The following is a 22,074-nucleotide window of genomic DNA, read 5'->3' as shown; positions in this document are numbered from 1 at the left end:
ATGGCAATGTGTTATAAAAAGAACCAAATTAAACTATTTAAAAAGAAAATGAAATCACAAATAATTCAAAAATAAAAAGATCATTTTGAATAAAACTAAAAAGAATACTAGGTATTAAAACATCATAAAATTATTTAAAATTTGAAATTTTTTAATCAATTTTTATGTTCTTCAAAATACTTATGTACAGTATTTTTGTATTTAAAAATATCTTTTAATATATCAGAATTAATATATTTTGAAGATATAATAAATAAATAAATAAATAAATAAGAAAAAGAAAATAATCGAAAAGAAAGAGACCTTGATCCACCCTCCCATTTTATTCTTCTCTTTGCAGCCTCACTCTCACATTCCCTCTTTGCCGTAGAAGCGTTTCACTGTTCACCGCCAAACTCCGTGTATGCATCTCCGACAACAACCATGGGTTACTTCGATCTCAACATTCCCTATCCCCAACCCTCACTCTCCAACAAGGTTGCCGAACAAAGCAACCGCACCAGGCTTGCGGTGAAGGCCATGGAGTTGGGTTACACCGGAATCGCTTACAACCGCACGATCAAAGGCGTCATGTCTGATCAGCACCGTTGCTCCATTGCCCCCCTCACCCTCTCCTCTCTCCTCAACGTTCTTCCCTCTCTCTCCCTCTCCGCCAGTCTTCACCGCTCCATCCTCGGAGTTCCACTCTCTACTCCCTTCCGTCAGTACACGCGTCTCACCGTTTGCGTAGACAGCGCTACCCAGGCCCAGGCCCTCAATTCGGGGAACCCCATTTTGAAGACCTACGATCTCGTCGCTGTTAAACCCTTCAACCAGACCGCGTTTGATCTTGCGTGTCAGACCATGGAGGTTCGTTATATCTAATGTACCCTTTCCTGAAAGTTGTTTTTAGTCCCACATTGCTTAGGTGTTAGCGATTTTGAAAGTAAGGGTAGTGTATAAATTTTATCTCCTTTCACTTGGATGGTCTTTTATACACTAAATTGTGAAGGTAGAGCAGTTAAATGCAGTTGCCCTTTTGAGGTTGGGATAATTCTGCAGTAGTCAATACCCGTGCTTGGTGTTTCATGTTCTCTCTTTCTCTGTCAGTTTTTTTTTCTTCTGATACAGACCTTTCTTTCAATGTTTATGTATTGTTTAGATGGTTTCAGAATGTTTTAACTGGCTGGTAGAGTTCACTCTCAGGTTTTAGATTATTTTCTTTTTTAGAAGAAGAAAAAATTGAACCTTAATACTGCTTGGTAGTGGTTTTCAATTTTCAGTTCTTAAGCACATAATTGAACATCAGCAAGCAGCGTGTTAAGTTTAATGTATCTTTTTCTTATAAACCCCCCCTTTTTATTGCTACAGAAGGAACACGAAAATTAACTCTACCAACCTGTTGTCTTGTTATGAAACCTTCAAATGTGGGTGTTGATTATTACAGAATTCTTTATGTTGACGGAAGGACAACTTCTGATATTTAAGTCTGATATTAAAAATAATTGCAGGTGGATATTATCTCGATTGATTTTTCAGCTAAATTGCCGTTTAGATTGAAGCAGCCTATGGTTAAAGTAGCAATGCAGGTTTGTTCTTGACTGTTAATCTTTTATTTTCTTATAACTAAAAAGGAAGGTGATAATTAAAACGTCGCTTATTAATTGCAGCGTGGGATTTGTTTTGAAGTCACGTATTCTGGTTTGTTTGCTGATATTCAAAAAAGGAGACAGTTAATTTCCAGTGCTAAGGTGATTTTTTCTTTCCAATATAGTCGTCTGAATTATTGCTAGATTAGATCACATTTGGTGTTTGATTTGTTTAATTAGTTTTTACATAATTGATTTTTTTTATTGTTTCTGATTTATTTTTCTATTTATGGTTTTTCAACAAATTTCAAGGTGTCTGATTAGTATAATTACTTCATGTGCTAGCTTGCTAGTGTTGTTAAAATTAAAGGCTTTGAACTATAGAGATTAGACACCTGGTTTCTTCCTAATTCACCCACCTATGCACTCTACATTAAGGGTATATCATATGGCATGCTCACATTGCAAACATGTAGAAGAGATAAAATTGTAAATTTTCAACTGTTGGGAATTGAGGAGTATGTTTATTTACTAAATGCTGACCTAGCTCCTTTAGAGGTTGCAAAGAACCTCTGCTCAGTTTACAGCCAAAAGAAAATAACACAATGCATCAATTCACTCATTTACTCATACCAGCCTCTAGCTCTTTAAATTCACGAGGAGTCTAAGTCTTACAAGTGATAGGTAGCAGGATGATTTTCTATTGGGGATTATGAGATTGCGCAATGATTGCTATTCTGAAAGTTTACTGTATGGTTTATTTAATGTATAGACAGATAACTTTCTCGCAGCTCATTCTTTTTTTTAGCATCTTTATTCTTGCATTGTAACACCCCAATGTCTTTTAAATCCTTTGACCCTGTCAAACACACATGTCTTACCTTTGAGTGTTTGTTACAATGGTTCTTATTTTTAGAGTTGAGTTGATGTGTTTTGTAGTGATAGATTGTAAAGTTTTGTTAGATGACGCCTTTTCCTTTTGTTCTACAAACTAGGAAATCTTGTGTGACTTTAATTGAATTTATGTACTTCTGGAGCTTGTGTTTTTAAATGTCCGCTTCTGCATTTAAAAGCAAGGGCTCAGAAGTAGAATAGATTGATTGGTAAATGATCAGGCTTAAGTATGAGTCTGTTAAGCATGTTAGACTAGATAAGCTTGTTCTAGATGCTAGATGTGATTGAATCAACGCGTACATAATAATTATCATTGATTGTGTTTAGCTAAAAGCAAGTGTGGGTATGGTAGGTAAAGAGATTCCTCGTGGACTGGAAGGAACCTGTTGGTTATTTTAGAGAAGTATTTAATATAATGAAAATACCCAGGTAAGAAGATTTTACCACAAAATTTGGTTTGATCCTCATTACCTTTTTGTCTTACTATTATCATTACTCCATTGCTGGATTTTGCTTGTGATTGTGCGCAATAGCGCCAACATCACACAAGAGCAGACTGGCCACCTTAAGGTGGCAACATTTCTATATTAGGAACAATGTTTTCATTGAGGATAAAAATGTAAAACTCCATTACAAGCCCAAATTCTTCAGTTTTCTTGTATGCTTCATGTATAGAATTTAGATGAAGATGAAATGCTTGACATTGCTGCTGAACATGATGTTTAGAAGATTTTAGAATTTAGATTAGTTGTTCTGCTTTGGGGTTGTACGGTTAAAGCTTATTTAGTTTCATTACTTGGTTGTTTTTGGACACAGTGATTGGCCTTTTGCTGTGTTAGGATTGGTTATTGGTTGTTCTGTTGCAGCTGCTGAGTTCTGGATCTCTTGGTTATTAAATTTAATCAGAATATGTATTAAGGTTTAGGCATTTTTCTTTAGTTATCAGTACTGATAGGAGATTGTTAGTGTATGAGAGGAGAAGGAAGTGTAAGTAGTTTAACTGTTAGCTTAACTGTTTTGATAGTTAGGAATGAGAGGGATTGGATTTGTATAAATAGTAAGAGTTAGTAGAAAGGACTTACTTTTGACTGTTGTATACTTTGTACATGATTCGTTATTCCTGTTGGGGGAGGTTAGGCTCCCAGACTACCCTATTCATTGTATTCTTGCACTAAATAATACCAGTGGAGGTTATACAGAGCGTTGGGTGTTGATTCTTGTGTGAGTTAGTGAGATTTCTTTAGGTTTCTTGATTAGAAACCTAACATTTGGTCCGACCTGCCAGATCCAAATTTGGGGAACGACGCGAGAATGGAGAATGCGACGGAGGCGAGATTGGAAGCGATTGAGATAACGATGGGGGAATGAAGGCGGAGTCGGTGGCGGTACGACGAGATTTACAACAAATTATGAAAATTCTGGGTAAGCAGGGCAATCAAACGGAGAACAGCTCTGACGATAGCTCCGTAAATGACAATCGACACAGAGTGATTGGGGAGACCGGAGGTGGTGGAACTGGCGAAAGGAGTGATGAACAAAGACCTTGGAGGAAAAGGGTAGAGTTACCTACCTTTGACGACGAGGAGCCTCTAAGTTGGCTCAACAGAGCCGAAAGATTTTTCGATATACAAAAGGTGACGAACGATGAGGAAAAGGTGGAGGTCGCTTACGTGAGCATGGAAGGGAGTATGGCGTATTGGTTCACGTTTTGGAAGGAGAAGGCCAGAAACCGTTCGTGCAACGGGTTGAAAGCGGCCATGATCAATCATTTCGGTGGAGGATTTAGGGGAACCGTGTTTGAGTGACTAGCTACTCTACGTCAAGAAGGAACGGTAGAGGAATTTGTTCGTAATTTTGAAGTCTTGATGGGGAAAACAAAGGGGATACTCGAGGAGCAGGTAATGGGTTACTTCTTGGCTGGATTACGAGAGGACGTGAAGGGTTAGGTGCGGATTCAGAACCCATCGGAGTTAATGGAGGCGATGAGAATAGCGCGTGATGTGGAAGACGCGATGATGAGAGCACAAGGAGGCCATGCTAGTGGGTTCAAGATAAACCCATTCGGTTCGAGATCAACGGGAATTGTGATGAGATAAGAACCCAACAGACAAACGACGCAGACACAGGGGAGAACAGAGGTTTCGGGGTTCGTGAGAAGGGATGGAGTCATGGAGAGCACGATAGCGAGGGGAAGTAATGCGGCTAGGAGCGACAATCGAGGGCGAATGGTGAGAAATTTGCCTTACCCCGAATTTCTCAAGAGAAAGGAGGATGGTCCTTGTTTCTGATGCAGGGGCCCGTTTGCACCAGGTCATCGGTGCGCTGAGAGGAGTTTAAGGGTACTGCTGCTGGCAGAGGATGAAGATGGAGAAGAGGGTGAGGTAACTAGCGACCAGGAGGAAACACCCATGGAATTGTCTGCATGTTCGACTGAAGGGCTGACCACTCCACGAACCTTGAAGTTGAGGGGGAAAATTTTTGAATGGAGTGTAGTGGTGCTTATAGACAATGGCGCAAGCCATAACTACATTTGCAGGAGGATAACAGAGGAGTTAGGATTGTCGGTGATAGATACACCACCGTACCCAGTGAGTTTAGGCGATGGGTATAAAAGGATTACCCAAGGACGTTGTGAAAGGGTAACTGTTCGATTGGAGGAAGTCAATGTGGAAGAAGAGTTCTATATTTTTGAGTTAGGGGGAGTGGACATGATTCTAGGCATTGCATGACTAGCAAAATTGGGAGAAGTCAGGACCAATTGGGGTGATATGACGATGGTGTATAACGTGGGGGATAAGAAGATCAGAATAAAGGGTGAACCAGCCTTGTCGTGACACCTGGTTAAATAGGAATCATTGCGGAAGATGGTGGATGCTGAGTCATGGGCGATGGTGTGGGATTTAAGCATAGTGGAGGCATAGAAGAACGGTGAGTGGGAGCAAGATTTGACAGCAGAGCAGGAAGTGGAATTGGAAACCGTGCTGCAGGTGCACTATCGCTTGTTCCGAGATTTGCATGGATTGCCTCCGCCACGTAATAACTAGCACCGAATACAGCTTAAAGAAGGTGTCGACCCTATAAATGTGAGGCCATACCGGTATCCTCACATCATGAAAGGCGAGATTGAAAAACAAGTAGAAGATATGTTGAAGGTCGGGATCATACGCCCCAGCACGAGTCCGTTTTCCAACCCGGTCATCCTAGTAAAGAAGAAGGATGGAAGTTGGCGCTTTTGTGTAGATTATCGGGCACTAAACAAGGCCACCGTACTGGACAAATTCCCTATTATGGTGATAGAAGAATTGTTAGATGAACTAAAGGGTGCCAGGTATTTTTTTAAAATTGATTTAAAATCTGGGTACCACCAGATCGGGATGGAAGAAGAAGATGTGGCCAAGACTCCTTTCACACACACTTAGGTCATTTTGAGTTTCTGGTAGTGCCATTTGGCCTCACGAATGCATCGACAACTTTCCAGAGCACGATGAATAGCCTATTGCAGCAATATTTTAGGAAGTGGGTGCTGGTGTTCTTTGACAATAATCTCGTCTATAGCCCGAGTTGGGAAGACCACTTGAGACAGCTGAATTTGGTGATGCAACTATTAGAACAAAAGGGGTGGGTGGCCAACTGGAAGAAATGTGACTTTGGGAAGAGAAAGATTCTGGATCATCAAATCTCTGAGCAGGGGGTGGAAATGGACAGGGAGAAGATTAAGGCAGTGGTGGAATGGGGAGAACCCAGAAACTTGAAGGCTTTGAGAGGTTTTCTGGGACTGACGGGATATTATAGACGCTTTGTAGCTGGGTATGGGAAAATAGCAAAACCGTTGACAGAGTTATTGAAAAAGGGGAAGTTTGCTTGGTTAGATTAGGCGAGGGTGGCTATGGTTAGTTTGAAGGCTGCTATAACCTCTACCCCAGTCTTAACATTGCCTGACTTTAATCAGGAATTTCATATTGAATGCGATGCTTTAGGAGGAGGGGTGGGGGCTGTATTGACCCAGAACCAGAAGCCCGTTGCTTTTTACAGTAAGGCACTTTCGGGGGGATCTTTGAGTAAATCAATCTATGAGAAAGAGCTGATGGCATTGGTGTTAGCCATCCAACATTGGAGGCCTTACTTGGTGGGGAGGAGATTCACGGTATACGCTGACCAGCGTAGCCTAAAGTATTTGATGGAGCAAAGGATCACCACTCAGAGCCAGCAGAACTGATTGGCAAAGCTTATGGGGTATGATTTTGAAATAATCTATAAAAAGGGGAGCACCAACAAAGTGGCAGATGCCCTGTCACGAAGAGATGAGGGTGAGATAGAGGGAAAGGAGCTCCAAGTTATATCTAGACCCTTCTGGTCAGATTTTGAAGAACTTGTAAGAGAAGTGGAGGAGGACGAAGCATTGAAAAGGGTGATTGCTGACATTCGAAGAGATCCAAATTCCCATGCGGCATACACTTTGGAAAATGATAGGCTGCATTATAACACCCTTTTTCAGCGAAAACAATAACAAAGATATTTACCAAGGAGATTATCAAACTGCATGACATCCCGGTCTCAATTGTAAGTGATAGAGACCCACTGTTTTTGAGCATATTTTGGAGAGAGTTGTTCAAAGCGCAGGGGACCCAGTTCAAGAAGAGCACCGCCTATCACCCTGAAATGGATGGGCAAACAGAGGTGGTTAACAGGAGAGTTGAAGGGTATTTACGCTGTTTTTGTTTAGAGCAACCCAAGAATTGGTATGCAGTATTGCCTTGGGCGGAGTACTGGTATAAATCCAGTTACCAGGAGTCAGCTAGGTGCACGCCATTTGAAACCGTGTATGGCAGAGCCCATCCATCCTTCAGCAGATTCATTCCTGGAGAAACATCGGTGGAGGCCGTGGCCCAAGACTTGATGACACGTGATGAGGCCCTTAGACAGTTGAAATTTCACTTGAATAGGACCCAAGACCTAATGGTCCAGCAAGCCAACAAGAGGAGGAGAGAGGCGAATATCAAGGTGAATGATTGGGTCTATTTGAAGATCAGACCTCACCGGCAATCTTCGATGCCAGTGAGGCTGCATCCAAAGCTATCGGCCCGCTATTTTGGTCCTTTCCAAGTGTTACAGCAGGTAGGAAATGTGGCTTTTAGGCTGAAGCTACCAGAAACAACAAGGATTCACACGGTATTTCACGTGTCCCAATTAAAGAAGGTGGTGGGGGACAAGATAGTGGAAAAGGGGCTGCCAGAGGAGCTGCAGGTAGAGAGGCCAATTTTTGGCCAATAAAAGTCTTGGACAGGAGGCAGGTTCAGCAGGGAGAGGAGTTATTGCACCTAGTCCTGGTGGAATGGCAAGAAGGGGCAAGGAGGGCGCTACTTGGGAAGACGAAGCCACCATTCAGGGTCAATATCCTGAGTTCAACCTTGGGGACAAGGTTGTCGAAGGAGGGGAGGGGGGGTAATGATAGGAGATTGTTAGTGTATGAGAGGAGAAGGAAGCGTCAGTAGTTTAACTGTTAGCTTAACTGTTTTGACAGTTAGGAATGAGAGGGATTGGATTTGTATAAATAGTAAGAGTTAGTAGAAAGGACTTACTTTTGACTGTTGTATACTTTGTACAGGATTCGTTATTCCTGTTGGGGGAGGTTAGGCTTCCAGACTACCCTATTCATTGTATTCTTGTACTAAATAGTACCAGTGGAGGTTATACAGAGTGTTGGGTGTTGATTCTTGTGTGAGTTAGTGAGATTTCTTTAGGTTTCTTGATAGGTTCTTAATTCAAGAAAAGCTCACTCCTTATTTGACTAAAATAAGGAGTGGGTAGCATCATAGCTCTGAGATTTAGGTAACTTAACAATGAAATCAATACTCACCTCTTCCCACACGGCCTGAGGAATGGGTAGAGGTTGAAGTAGACCCTGAGGTGCCGCAGCCATATATTTATGCTGCTGGCATACCACACATCCAGCAACAAAGTCAGTCATGGTTTTCTTCATACCCATTCAGTATAGTGACTGGGCCAGCCTTCGGTACGTTCTAAACACCCCGGAATGCCCCCCCGTGCTGGTTACATGGAACTCTGCCAACAGTCGGGGAATCCAGCTAGAGGCAACAGATAACACCAACCTTCCTCTGTAATGGAGCCTTCCATTCTCCAGAGTATATGGCATATGGCTATTTGGGTCCTCCTCCAACTCCTTGATTATTTTCTTAAGTGCTTCGTCTTCCTCGACTTCCCTTAACAGCTCACGGAAGTCATGCCAATAAGGTCGGGAAATGGCCTGCAACTCAATATCTTCCATAACTCCTTCCCCTTTTCTTGAAAGGGCGTCAACCACTTTATTTGAACTCCCCTTCTTGTACACGATGTCAAAATCGTACCCCATACGTTTAGCCATCCAATTCTGTTGACTATGGGTCGTTATTCGTTGCTCCAGGAGATATTTCAAACTCTGTTGATCGGTGTGTACCACAAACCGCCGCCCCAATAAGTAGGGTCTCCAGTGTTGAATAGCCATTACCAAAGCCATGAGCTCCTTTTCATACACAGACTTACTCAAGGATCCTGTCGACAAAGATTTGCTGAAAAATGCAATGGACTTCTTGTTCTGCATAAGTACCGCCCCCACACCTACTCCTGATGCATCACACTCCAGGTGAAACTCTTGGTTAAAATTAGGAAGAGATAAGACCAGTGCAGTAGTCATGGCTGTCTTAAGTTTCTCCATGGCTGTATGAGCTTCTGGTGACCACTCGAACTTCCCTTTTTTAAGCAAATCGGTCAAAGGTTTGGCCATCTTCCCGTATCCTTGCACAAACCACCTATAATAGCCTGTAAGACCCAGAAATCCCCTTAAAGCTTTCAATTTTTTTGGCTCACCCCACTCCAACACCTCCTGCACTTTCTCCTGGTCCATTTCTACACCTCTTCTTGATATTATGTGTCCTAGATATCCAATTTGTTGCTTCCCAAACTCGCATTTGCTTTGGTTGGCCACCCACTTCTGCTGTCCCAATAATCGCAACATTGCCCCCAACTGTTCGAGGTGATCTCTCCATGTCGGGCTATACACCAAAATGTCATCAAAGAAGACAAGCACGCATCTTTTGAGGTAAGGATGCAACAGGTTGTTCATTGTATTCTGGAAAGTCGCTTGTGCATTGGTTAGCCCGAAGGGCATTACCAGAAATTCGAAGTGACCCTGATGAGTCCGAAATGCTGTCTTCGGAATATCCTCCTCTCCCATCCTGATCTGATGGTACCCAGCCTTCAGATCTATCTTGGAAAAATACCGGGCTCCATGCAACTCGTCCAGCAGCTCCTCTATCACCGGGATTGGGTATTTATCTGGAACAGTGGCCTTATTCAAGGCTCGGTAATCAACACAAAACCTCCAGCTACCATTCTTCTTTTTTAAAGTATGACCGGACTGGAATAGGGGCTCCGGCTCGGCCTAATAATCCCAACTTTCAACATGTCAGCTACCTGCTTCTCTATCTCCTCCTTCATGAAATAGGGATATCTGTATGGTCTAATGTTGACAGGGTTCTCTCCCATTTTAAGGACAATTCGGTGCTCCAATTCCCATTTTGGAGGTAGGCCTTCTCTCTCCCGAAAAACATCGTAGTGCGCCTGCAACACTGCCAGCAGCTCAGTGTGTTGTTCCCCTGTAAGCTCCTCTGTACACGCGTCACTTTTCTGCTTCTCCAACTGCCCTACTTCCCATACTAAAAACCATGAGTCAGCATCCACTTCCTTCTTCAAGTCCTCGGGCTCCACCAGCTGTCTGGATAGAGATGGGTCCCCTTGAACCCGCACCTGCTTTCCCTCCTCAGAATATGACATGGTCATCTCTCTCCAATTGATGACAACTTCCCCAAGCTTTGCCAACCAAACCATACCTAATATAACATCCACACCTCCAAGTTCGAAAACAATAGGTCCTCCATGACTTTTGCTTCCCCCAGCGATATTTGAACCCTCTCGCATCGTCCCCTCGATGTCCTCCGGTGTCCGTCCCCAAGGCTCACAGCGTATGGCGGGGTGTAGGTCACGGGCAACTTCAATTCTTCCACCACCTTGCGACTGACGAAGTTGTGACTGGCCCCACTGTCTATGAGGACCACAACTCCTCGATCGTCGATCGTCCCCATCAACTTCATGGTCTTCGGCGGTGTCAGCCCCTCCGCAGAACACGTGGACAACTCCATCGGCTTCTCTTCCAGTTTTCCCTTGTCGGTCATTTCCTCCTCTTCGTCCTCGGCCAGAAGGAGCACCCTCAGACTCTTCTCCGCGCAACGATGACCCGGTGCGAACGGGCACCCGCAACGATAACAACGTCCCTCCTCTCGACGTTTAAGAAATTCTGGGTAGGGCAAGTTGCGAACCATCCGTACCCGATTTTCACCTTAACCTACGTTTTCGCCTCTGTTGGCTGTCGCCCCCAACACTACTTCCCTCCGATTCGCCTCGCCTCTGGCGCGATTTACTGTGGGTCGCTCCACCTCGCCACGAACGACTGTCGTTGTGGGTCGCGATCCTCCTCCGTTCACTCTGACACCGTTCCATCCTCCTCCCCGTGCTCGGACAATCGCGTCTTCCACGTCTCTCGTGATCCGAATCGCTTCCTCCAATTCCTTAGGATTCTGGATGCGAACTTGGCCCTTAATTTCTTCTCTCAATCCCGCCAAGAAAAACCCCAATGTCAATTCCTCCGTCAATCCTTGCGCTTGCCCCAACAATATTTCAAAACTCCTGATGAATTCCTCCACCGTCCCTTCTTGTCGCAGGGTTGGTAGTTGCTCGTACACCGTACCCTGGAAACCTCCCCCAAAGCGATTGATCAAGGATGCCTTCAACCCCATCCAAGACCAATTGTTGGTTTTTTCTTTCCAAATCTTAAACCAATAGCTCGCACTACCTTCCATGCTAATATACCAAGTTCAACTTTATCATCATCTGCCACTTTCTGAATATCGAAGAAACGTTCAGCCTTATTGATCCAACTGTGCGGTTCTTGCCCATCAAAACCAGGTAATTCCACCTTCTTCCTCCAATTCTGATGCACTCCCCATCTGTCGCGTTGATCTTGCTTGTTATTTCCCGACGTACTTCCCTTTTCCGATCCCCCTCTGTTATTGTGTTGTCCTTCACTCATCATCCTCATCATTTGTTGAAGATCACGCCTTATCGCCGCCATTTCATCTTTAATTCCCTCCACCGTTATCTCCAAGTTATCCAACCTCTCCTCGGATGACTATCCTTCCATCACTGAATCACTCCTCTCTTCGGATTCGGCACAGACCAAATGATAGGTTCTTAATTCAAGAACCTATGAAAGCTCACTCCTTATTTGACTAAAACACACATATTGAAGGAAAACTTCTTTTATTCACGTATGATCACAGAAAGAATACAGAGAGCCTAACCTCTCCCCCTCAGGACAATGTGTCCTGATCTACAATTCAGTAAAGGCCAAAAGTATTTCCTCTCCCCCATTTACAACTATTTATACAGGTTTAATTTCCTTACCCCGCACCCCTCTAACTGCCTAGACAGCAGTTAGACCAACTACTAACTACAGACACCAACTAACTAACTAAAGTCTCTTCCTCCTCTCATAGACCAGTAACGGTCTAACATTTCTTGATTAGAAACCTAACAAGTACACTCATACACATAGGGATCAAAATAATGGTCATCCTGCTATCACTATCCCGCTATATGGGTTTTGGCGGGTGGCCACTCTGCTATTAACTACTATGCTCAGGCCTTTTGGTAGTCCCTCATACAATTATAAGTGTTTTGACAACCTTTTTATGTTATTACAAATATCATATTGAGATATGTCCAGAAACTTACACTGGTTAAACAAATATGTAGTTGTTGATGGACTGGACTCGGGGACACAACATTGTATTTTCAAGTGCTGCTCCTACTGTGAATGAGCTCAGAGGACCTTGTGATGTTGCCAACTTGTTGTCATTGTTTGGACTCTCCAAGGAACGGGCTAATGCTGCTATTTCTAAAAACTGTAGGTATGCAATTTGCTACAATATCCTTTATTGTGTTTGGGTCTGGAGGTTTGCACTGTTTAAGAGTCTTGAATATCATTTTGAATTGTTTGCAGGATTCTTTTAGCTAATTCTTTAAGAAAAAAACGATTTTATAAAGAGGCAATAAGAGTAGAAGTTTTATCAACAGATGCAACATCTCAGTCCAAGGAAGATCGGTATCAAGAGTTACTACAGTGGGATCCTATCTCCAGTGGTGAAGGTGATATCATGTTGAATGACGTGCACAAATCTTCTTTGGTCTCTTGTAAAGCATCGAAAACTGAAAAAGCCATTGACTTTACTTCAGTGGTCAACAGCCTTCCATCTAATGGTTTTGAAATAAGGAATATCTTACCTGCAAACAATGTTTTACCTGTCTGTTTAGGCAATAAAGTAAACTCCCCACCTGTTACCCAAAAGCTAGATCAGTCAGCAACTGTACCTAACAGCTTCACTGAGAAGTCCAACATACTTGAAACTTGTGAGCAAGATGAAAACTCCTTATCAGATGATATAACTAATAGTTACAGTTTGAGCCGTGATGATATTTTTGAGAAAAATATGCATAATGGAGTATCTGATGCTGTCAATTTTACGGAGATGAACATTCCGATGGCTGTTGACTCTATCTTCGTCGATGATAAAATAAACTTCCTTCCGGTTGTCAGAAAAATTAATCAGTCAACTCCTGTGCATAACAACTTAACAGGGCAACCTGATAAGTTTGATGTTTGTCCTGAGCAAGGTAAAATCTCCCAATCACAGAAACAAAGTGAAGAACTTTTGGAGAAAAATATACACAGTGGAACTACCAAAGCTTTCAATTCTATGGAGATGGACATTTCGACAAATGCCACAAATGTTGGTGTCGTCCTGTTTGAAACAAAAGCATTTGATTCAGAATCAAACTTAAGCATCTCAAGCAGTACATTGAATCCTCTAAAACCACATGAAAACGATAAACTTTCTGGTTCTTCACAAGAGGCACATGATATTGTTCATGAAGTAGAAATCTTTGATAATATTATTCCTGCCCCAATTTATGATAAACGCTATAATGACAAAAGTTCTGATATTAATTTAAATGAGGTTGGCAAGATTCATGCAGCTTTGGCAAATGAAGATTTAAAAACATCTATTTCTGATACTTCGATGGAGGAGGGTAAACAGTTTGTCAAAAGGCATGAGACAGTTGAACACGAGAAGCAACAGCTGAAATCTTATGATGAGATGGAAATGGAAGATAATTTCAAAGCTGCCGGCCATTTAAGTCCAGATGTTGTAATGAAAGATAAAGAGTTCGGTGAAGTGATCACCGAATCGGATCAATTAGCCCCAGTTCATCGTGTATTAGGTACCCCCACTCATTTACTGATATCTTTATCTGGGTTGTTGAAAGCTATATATTACTTTTGTGCTTTCCTTCAAAGAAGTTCATGGATTAGTATTAAAATATTATTAATTTCATTTCATTTCCCAATTATGCTGTTCCTCATAGCTTCCCTGTATGTGCATAGTATCTAGCATGTTTCCATTGTACGTTTTGTGATGCAAGTATAATCATCAGGTATATTTCATTATCTTCAGGTGCATTGAAAAAGAAGCGAAGGACACATCGGGGACTACCTTTATTCCCCTTCAAGAGATTGCTAAATCCAACTGCCTTTAAGAGGAAAGTTAAAGAAAGCAAGAGCAGAACTAAGCTGAAGTAATTTTTTTTTCTGGATTATTAGTGTTACTTGTTGTGGATTGTGCTAATTTTTTTAAAATGCGTTAATACTAGCATATTTACTAGAGTGTGAAGAAAATAGTGTTTAAAGACCTTCAAAACTTCAAATGCCCAAAAAGATTATTATACAATTTTATTTGTTCTATGCGGTTTACTCCAGGATTGTGCCATGTTTCCATTTGTAGAGTATTTATAGAAGCGGGTAATACTGGATTGTCTGTTTGGAATTTGACGGGCAATTCGTGGGGCCTATTTTATTCCAACTAGACAGAAAAACTATCCCCCTCACTTTTGAAGTCACAAGAAGTTGAAATTTTGAAGAGTTTGATGAGAACTTGAATTCATATCTGGATATTTTTCAATACTAAACCTTGACATAGATTTCCAAACTTGTGTACGTATGAGTTTCTGTTAGTGTAATTAAATTCCTTAAAATAATGCAAACATAAATTGAAATTAATGTATCAAAATTGAATATATTCGGGTGATATGATTCTTTTAGGGGAATTAGGGTAATGGGGGTTGAAACTGAAGTATCCAACAATTAAATATACTAGGGTGGTGTTTAAAATTTTAATGCAAAATGTAAAATTATCGTTAAATGCTTCTAAACTCTCACAATTGTTGTTAAGCTAGTATAAGTTGTCTTGGGCGCACCTTGTTTGCCCCACCTTTAAAAAGACAACAATTTTTCTAGTTGCATGATAGGAAGTTGAAGGTGTATGTAAGGAAGAGGAGAGGTTAGATAATTGTGATTAAATAGTTAGAGGGAGTTAGTTGGTTAGTTGGCCTAACTGTGTTAACAGTTAGGATGGGCGGGAATGTTAGTTTGTATAAATAGGAGAGTTGAGTATTGGAGAGGGACTTTTGGCAATTCTTATGTTCTGAACAGACGTTTGAGTCTTGTTGGAGGGAGATTAGGCTCCCTTGTTGTCCCATTCTTGTATTCTTTCTTGTTGAGCAATAAACCAGAGGTTAGGGAATGTTAGTTTGTATAAATAGGAGAGTTGAGTATTGGAGAGGGACTTTTGGCAGTTNNTATNTTCTGAACAGACNNTTGAGTCTTGTTGGAGGGAGATTAGGCTCCCTTGTTGTCCCATTCTTGTATTCTTTCTTGTTGAGCAATAAACCAGAGGTTATTCATCATTTCTCTATACTTTGTTAGCGTGTGAAGTGAGTGAAGGATAAGGTTTCTTTATCAGAAACCTATCAAGTTTGGTCCGACCTGCCGGATACTTTTTGCGGAGGACGTTGCGACGAGAAGATGGAGAAAGCCGTGGAGGCACGATTCGAAGCGATCGAGATAACGGTGGAGGGAATGAAAGCGGAGTCTGCGGCGGTACGTCGAGACTTACAACAAATTATGAAAATTCTGGAGAAAAGGGAGAATCAAACGGAGAGTAGTTTTGACGATAGCTACGTGAACGATAACAGACATAGGAGAAATGGAGAAACCGGAGGTAGTGGAAGCGGTGAAAGAGTTGGGGAGAAAAAATCTTGGAGGAAGAGGGTTGAGTTACCCATCTTTGACGGAGACGAACCACTCAGCTGGCTCAATCGGGCAAAGAGGTTCTTCGATATACAACGAGTGACAGAAGATGAGGAAAAAGTGGAGATCGCCTATGTCAGCATGGAGGGTAGTGCGGCATACTGGTTCACTTTCTGGAAAGAGAAGGCGAGCAATCGAATGTGGGAAGGGCTGAAAGAAGCCATGATTAATTGCTTCGGGGGTGGATTTCGGGGTACCGTATTCGAACGATTGGCTACTATACGCCAGGAGGGGACAATCGAGGAATTTGTTCGACAGTTTGAAGTCTTGATGGGGCAGACGAAGGGAATTCCGGAGGTACAGGTGATGGGTTACTTCTTAGCCGGTTTACGTGAAGATGTCAAGGGTCAGATGAGGATACAGAACCCCTTGGAGTTGATGGAAGTGATGAGAATCGCATGCGACGTGGAAGATGCTATGATGAGAGCGCAGGGAAGCCATGTGAATGGGTTCAAGATATACCCATTCAGCGCGCTACCCATGGGTAGCGTGACGCGATCGGAGGCGACTAAGCCCGCGACGAATCAGTGGGGAAGAACAGAGGGTGGAGGACCTACGAGGAGAGAGGGAGCGACAGCGAACCCGGTGGTGAGAGCGAGTGCGGTGGCTGGGAGTGAAGGTAGAGGCCGTATGGTTTGAAATTTACCTTACCCTGAGTTTCTCAAGAGAAAGGAGGAGGGGCGATGCTTCCGATGTGGTGGGCCTTTCGCACCTGGCCATCGCTGCACCGAGAGGAGTCTGCGAGTATTATTACTGGCAGAAGACGAAGACGAAGGGGAAGAGGGTGAGGTAAACGGCAATACAGAGGAGAAAGTTATGGAGTTATCAGCGTGTTCTACAGAAGGCTGGACTAATCCGGGAACCTTGAAGTTGACCGGAGAAATTGGTGAACGGAGGGTGGTGGTTCTCATAGACAGCGGAGCCAGCCACAACTATATAAGCAAGAGAACCACAGAGGAGCTGGGCTTGCCGGTAATCGCCACTGCACCGTACACAGTGAGTTTAGGCGACGGGTGTCGGCGGGTTACCTAGGGACGTTGTGTAGGGGTGGTGATCCGACTGGAGGAGGTGGATGTGGAGGAAGAGTTCCATGTTTTTGAGTTGGGGGGTGTCGATATTATTTTAGGTGTGGCATGGTTAGCTAAATTGGGAGAAGTCAGAGCAAATTGGGGAAGTATGACAATGGAGTACCATGTGGGGGAGAGAACGATCACAATTAAAGGAGATCCAACTCTTTCGCGACAGCTGGTGAAGTCAAAATCTTTGTGGAAGCTTGGGATGACGTGAAATCAGGGGCGTTCGTGTGGGGCTTGAGTTCGATAGAAGCAGCTGAAGACGGTGAGTGGGGGACAGATGTGACAGGAGAACAGTGGGCCCAACTGGAAAAGCTGCTACAATCCCACTATCAGCTCTTCCAAGACATGCATGGGCTCCCTCCAGAACATCAAATCCAGCACCGAATCCAGTTGAATATGGGTGTAGACCCTATAAATGTGAGGCCATACCGCTATCCTCACATTCTGAAAGGGGAGATCGAAAAACAGGTTAAAGAAATGTTGAAGGCCGGAATCATCCGCCACAGCTCGAGCCCACTCTCCAGCCCGGTCATACTCGTGAAGAAAAAGGATGGAAGTTGGCACTTTTGTGTAGATTACAGGGCACTGAACAAGGCCACTGTACCAGACAAGTTCCCAATTCCGGTGATAGAGGAGCTGCTAGACGAACTAAGGGGGGCCCGGTATTTTTCTAAGATCGATTTGAAATCTGGGTACTACCAGATCAGGATGGAGGAAGCAGATGTAGCGAAGACGACCTTCCGCACCCACCTGGGACACTTTGAGTTTCTCGTGATGCCGTTCGGACTGACGAATGCGCCGGCCACTTTTCAGAGTACAATGAACAAGCTCCTGCAACTGTATTTGAGGAAATGGGTGTTGGTTTTTTTCGACGACATTATCGTCTATAGTCCAAATTGGGCCGATCATCTTAAACAGTTGGGAATGGTGATGCAGCTACTGGAACGAAATGGGTGGGTGGCCAATCGGAAGAAGTGTGATTTTGGGAAGAAGATACGTTACTTGGGCCATCAGATTTCAGATCAGGGAGTAGAAATGGATGGAGAAAAAATTAAAGCCATGGTGGAATGGGAAGAACCTAGGAACTTAAAAATGTTGAGGGGTTTCCTTGGGCTCACGGGTTACTATAGGAGGTTCGTGGCCATCTATGGCAAAATAGCCAAACCATTGACAGAACTGCTTAAGAAGGGGAAATTTTCGTGGAACGAGCAGGCGAAGTGGGCTATGGAGGAACTGAAGGCAACGATCACATCAGCCCCTATGTTGGAGATACCCGATTTCAGCCAAGAGTTCTATATTGAGTGTGATGCCTCGGGAGGATGAGTGGGTGCTGTGTTGACCCAAAATAGAAGGCTGATAGCATTCTTCAGTAAAGCATTGTCGGAGAATAACCTCAGTAAATCAATCTACGAAAAATAATTGATGGCTTTGGTGTTAGCCATTCAACACTGGAGGCCGTACTTGGTGGGAAGAAAATTCACGCTATACACAGACCAGCGGAGTTTGAAATATTTGTTGGAGCAGAGGATTACTACCCAGAGCTAGCAGAACTGGTTGGCTAAGTTGATGGGGTATGAATTTGAGATTGTATATAAAAAAGGGAGTACTAATAGGGCTGCAGATGCTCTTTCACGAAGGCATGAAGGAGAACAGGAGGAAGGAGAGCTGCGAGCCATTTCTAGGCCATTTTGGCCAGATTTCCAAGAAATCTTGAAGGAGGTCAAGGAGGATACCGAGCTGCAAAAGGTGGTTGAGCGGTTGAGGAACGATCCTAACTCAAAAAGGGCGTATACTTTAGAGAACGACCGGTTGCATTATAAAGGCAGATTGGTGATATCTGCGAAATCCAATTGGATTCCTAAACTAATTGAGGAGTTTCATGTGACCAAGACTGGGGGCATTCGGGTGTCTATAGAACTTACAGAAGGATAGCCCAATCTTTGTATTGGGTAGGTATGAAGAAGGAGATTATAGATTTCGTGGCAAGCTGTGTAGTGTGCCAACAACACAAATATGTGACAACATCCCCTCAAGGATTGCTACAGCCCTTGCCAATTCCTTAGGCAATGTGGGAGGAAATTAGCCTGGATTTCATTGTGAGGCTGCCTAAGTCGCAAGGATATGATGATATTATGGTGGTGGTTGACCGACTGAGTAAATATGCACATTTTCTGGCGTTGAAGCACCCATATTCTGCAAAAACAGTTGCTGATGTGTTTGCTAAGGAGATTATTAGGTTGCACGGGATTCCGGTATCAGTGGTAAGCGATAGAGACCCTTTATTCTTGAGTATTTTTTGGAAAGAGCTTTTTAAAATGTAAGGGACTCAGCTCAAGATGAGCACATCTTATCATCTGGAAACGGATGGGCAAACGGAGGTGGTAAACCGCATTGTGGAAGGGTACTTGCGGTGTTTCTGTTTGGAACAGCCTAAGAGCTGGTTTTCAATGCTACCCTGGGCAGAATTTTGGTACAATACAAGTTACCAAGGAGCAGCAAAGTGTACACCGTTTGAGATTGTGTATGGAAGGCCTCTTCCCTCTTTCAACCGATTTATTCCCGGGGAGACACAGGTGGAAGCAGTAGCACAGGACCTCATGATGAGAGATGAGGCCCTTAATCAGTTGAAGCATCAATTAAGACGTGCCCAAGATTTGATGACCCAACAGGCTAATAAAAAGAGGAGAGAAGTGGATACAAAAGTGGGAGAGTGGGTCTATTTGAATATAAGGCCCCACCGACAATCCTCAATGCCGGTGCGATTACACCCCAAGCTGTCAGCTAGATATTTTGGGCCATTTAAAGTGTTACAGCAGGTTGGCAATGTGGCTTTTAGATTGGAGCTTCCAGAGGCCGCGAGAATCCATCCAGTGTTCCATGCTTCTTAATTAAAAAAAGGCGGTGGGAGATCAAATAGTGGAGAAAGCGTTACCAGAGGAATTGCAGGCCGAAGGACATGCTTTCTGGCCCATCAAGGTGCTTGAACGTAGGCAACATTCAGCAAGGAGAGGATGTGATCCAACAAGTCCTGATAGAGTGGCAGATTGGAGGTATAGAAGGGGCGACATGGGAAGATTTGGCAACAATTAAGGACCGATTTCTGGAATTCAACCTTGAGGACAAGGTTGAAAATGGAGGGGAGGGTATTGATAGGAAGTTAAAGGTGTATGTAAGGAAGAGGAGAGGTTAGATAACTGTGATTAAACAGTTAGAGGGAGTTAGTTATTTAGTTGGCCTAACTGTGTTAACAGTTAGGATGGGCGGGAATGTTAGTTTGTATAAATAGGAGAGTTGAGTATTGGAGAGGGACTTTTGGCANTTCTTATGTTCTGAACAGACGTTTGAGTCTTGTTGGAGGGAGATTAGGCTCCCTTGTTGTCCCATTCTTGTATTCTTTCTTGTTGAGCAATAAACCAGAGGTTATTCATCATTTCTCTATACTCTGTTAGCGTGTGAAGTAAGTGAAGGATAAGGTTTCTTTATCAGAAACCTATCATTGCAACTGGCTGTTCTCTGATCGGTTGTTTCTTCTTTGTTGTTGACAGCTAGATACACTGTCCGTTCTTTTGGTATCAGAAGAAATGAAAAGATTGCACGCTGTCACTGTTAGAGGTGACAAGGCAATGCAGCTTCTGGACAGTGGATTGAAGGTGAAGGAATATGAATTTTTGCGAAGAAACTTCAGTGATACTGGGTGCTTTGGCTTTGGTATTCAAGAGCATATTGACTTGGGAAACAAGTAAGATTAAAATCTCCTGCAGCTTTTGGTTGAATACATGTTATTTATTGTTGTACTTGTTTTGTTGTACTTGAAGCTGTTATTAACTGATACAAAACTCCATGGCATTTTTTATTTTCATATATCAATTAATTATTCCATAGCTCTCTCTCTAACCTGAGAATAGATTGAAATTTAATCCATGGTTGTCTTCATGCACTGCATTCTTTGTTATGTCCATTGAATTTGGTTTCTTCTGGTATGATGCTACTTGTAACTCTAACTATGCTAAATTAAAAAAGTTGTTCCATTAATGTTGAGCGTTGGCTCTTCTTCAGGTATTTATGGGATGGATTTCTTCTTCGTTTTGGAGCGCCCTGGCTATTGTGTTGGCCACCACCGTTGAAGTCTCGTGTTGGGATCCAGCATCATACTACCAGGAGGATGCTACGAAGTGGTTCCAGGTGAAATAGGAATGTGTCATCCTCAACAAATGTTTGATTAAATTAGCTAGTTGTTTTGAGGAGTTTACAAGTTTTGTTATTTTAAATTCGATGTTTCTTCATTTAAATAGCTTGAATTACTGGAATATTAATGCGAGTGGAAATATGAGGTGTTTACAAGTACTTGTTTTTGACATTACGCCTTTGATCATTTTGTTTGAAGAACATATTCATTCGCAGATACTGTGGTTTTTTCATTGCATTTTGGGCAAAAATTCTGTTTGTATCAAACTACTCTAATTTTGTTCTGCTCTGATCCATTAAAGATCCATTCTCTTAAATCTGTTTTCAAGTAAAGATCCATTCCCTTAATTCTGTTCTTTTTTTTATCCATTTTATGGATCAGATTTCCATTTTGTTTATATGGATTTTAAAAAGTGAAAAATCCAAATTTCCAATCTTAATTTATAGCACAATGACTTTGAAATTGCGCACCTTCTCTCCTAAATGTTTCAACTGTTCATGGAGATTCACGTGGACAGAGAGCACCAAGAGTCGTGGTGTAAATGACAAGGTTTTGAGTGAGGAGAAGTTCCTAAAAGTATATATTTGAAATAATTTTATCTGTATGATAACTTCCATTATTTATTTTATACTTTTAATCTCATCAAATTTATCTCGGAAAATTTTAAAAGTAATCACTTTTCCTATTATTGTAAGGTTTTGGCTTTTCTAAAATTTAAATAATAGTTCTATTATTTAACACATAAATAGATAGTTATAATATATATATATATATATATATATATATATATATATATATATATATATATATATATATATATATATATATATAAAAGCTATTTTTAATATAACTTGTTTGAATCTTTAGATATTTATTTTGGGATTCTTCTATTCTAATTTTACAAAAGTAAAATCCTATGGAATAAATTTTTTTAATCCAAAGAGTTCTAAGTAAGATAATTATAAAATATAAACATAAACAATTTTTATGTTTCATATTCTCAAGAATCAATTTAATATTTTCAATAGAAAA

General features: G+C 42.2%; 1 protein-coding gene across 1 annotated transcript; it reads left to right on the top strand.

Moving 5' to 3' along the window:
• The first annotated feature begins 323 nt into the window (after nucleotides 1–323).
• Nucleotides 324–21,197, top strand: LOC106753508. Its single transcript, XM_014635328.2, has 8 exons — nucleotides 324–849; nucleotides 1,491–1,568; nucleotides 1,650–1,730; nucleotides 12,330–12,484; nucleotides 12,577–13,856; nucleotides 14,090–14,210; nucleotides 20,402–20,595; nucleotides 20,913–21,197. Exons 1-7 carry the CDS (start codon nucleotides 424–426, stop codon nucleotides 20,403–20,405), a joined length of 2,145 nt encoding a protein of 714 aa, XP_014490814.1. The 5' UTR covers nucleotides 324–423; the 3' UTR covers nucleotides 20,406–20,595; nucleotides 20,913–21,197.
• The last annotated feature ends 877 nt before the right edge of the window (nucleotides 21,198–22,074 follow it).

This window comes from Vigna radiata, unplaced genomic scaffold (genome assembly GCF_000741045.1).
Source record: "Vigna radiata var. radiata cultivar VC1973A unplaced genomic scaffold, Vradiata_ver6 scaffold_137, whole genome shotgun sequence".
NCBI classification, from domain to species: domain Eukaryota; kingdom Viridiplantae; phylum Streptophyta; class Magnoliopsida; order Fabales; family Fabaceae; genus Vigna; species Vigna radiata.
This window is presented reverse-complemented; position numbering and strand designations above follow the sequence as displayed.

What these genes read in the sequence shown, in the direction of transcription:
- LOC106753508 (XM_014635328.2), top strand. Translation starts at nt 424, where the DNA reads ATGGGTTACTTCGATCTCAACATTCCCTATCCCCAACCCTCACTCTCC. An exon ending in TGGTTAAAGTAGCAATGCAG is followed by an intron (nt 1,569 to 1,649) that starts GTTTGTTCTTGA and finishes TATTAATTGCAG; the next exon opens with CGTGGGATTTGTTTTGAAGT. An exon ending in AGTTAATTTCCAGTGCTAAG is followed by an intron (nt 1,731 to 12,329) that starts GTGATTTTTTCT and finishes ACAAATATGTAG; the next exon opens with TTGTTGATGGACTGGACTCG.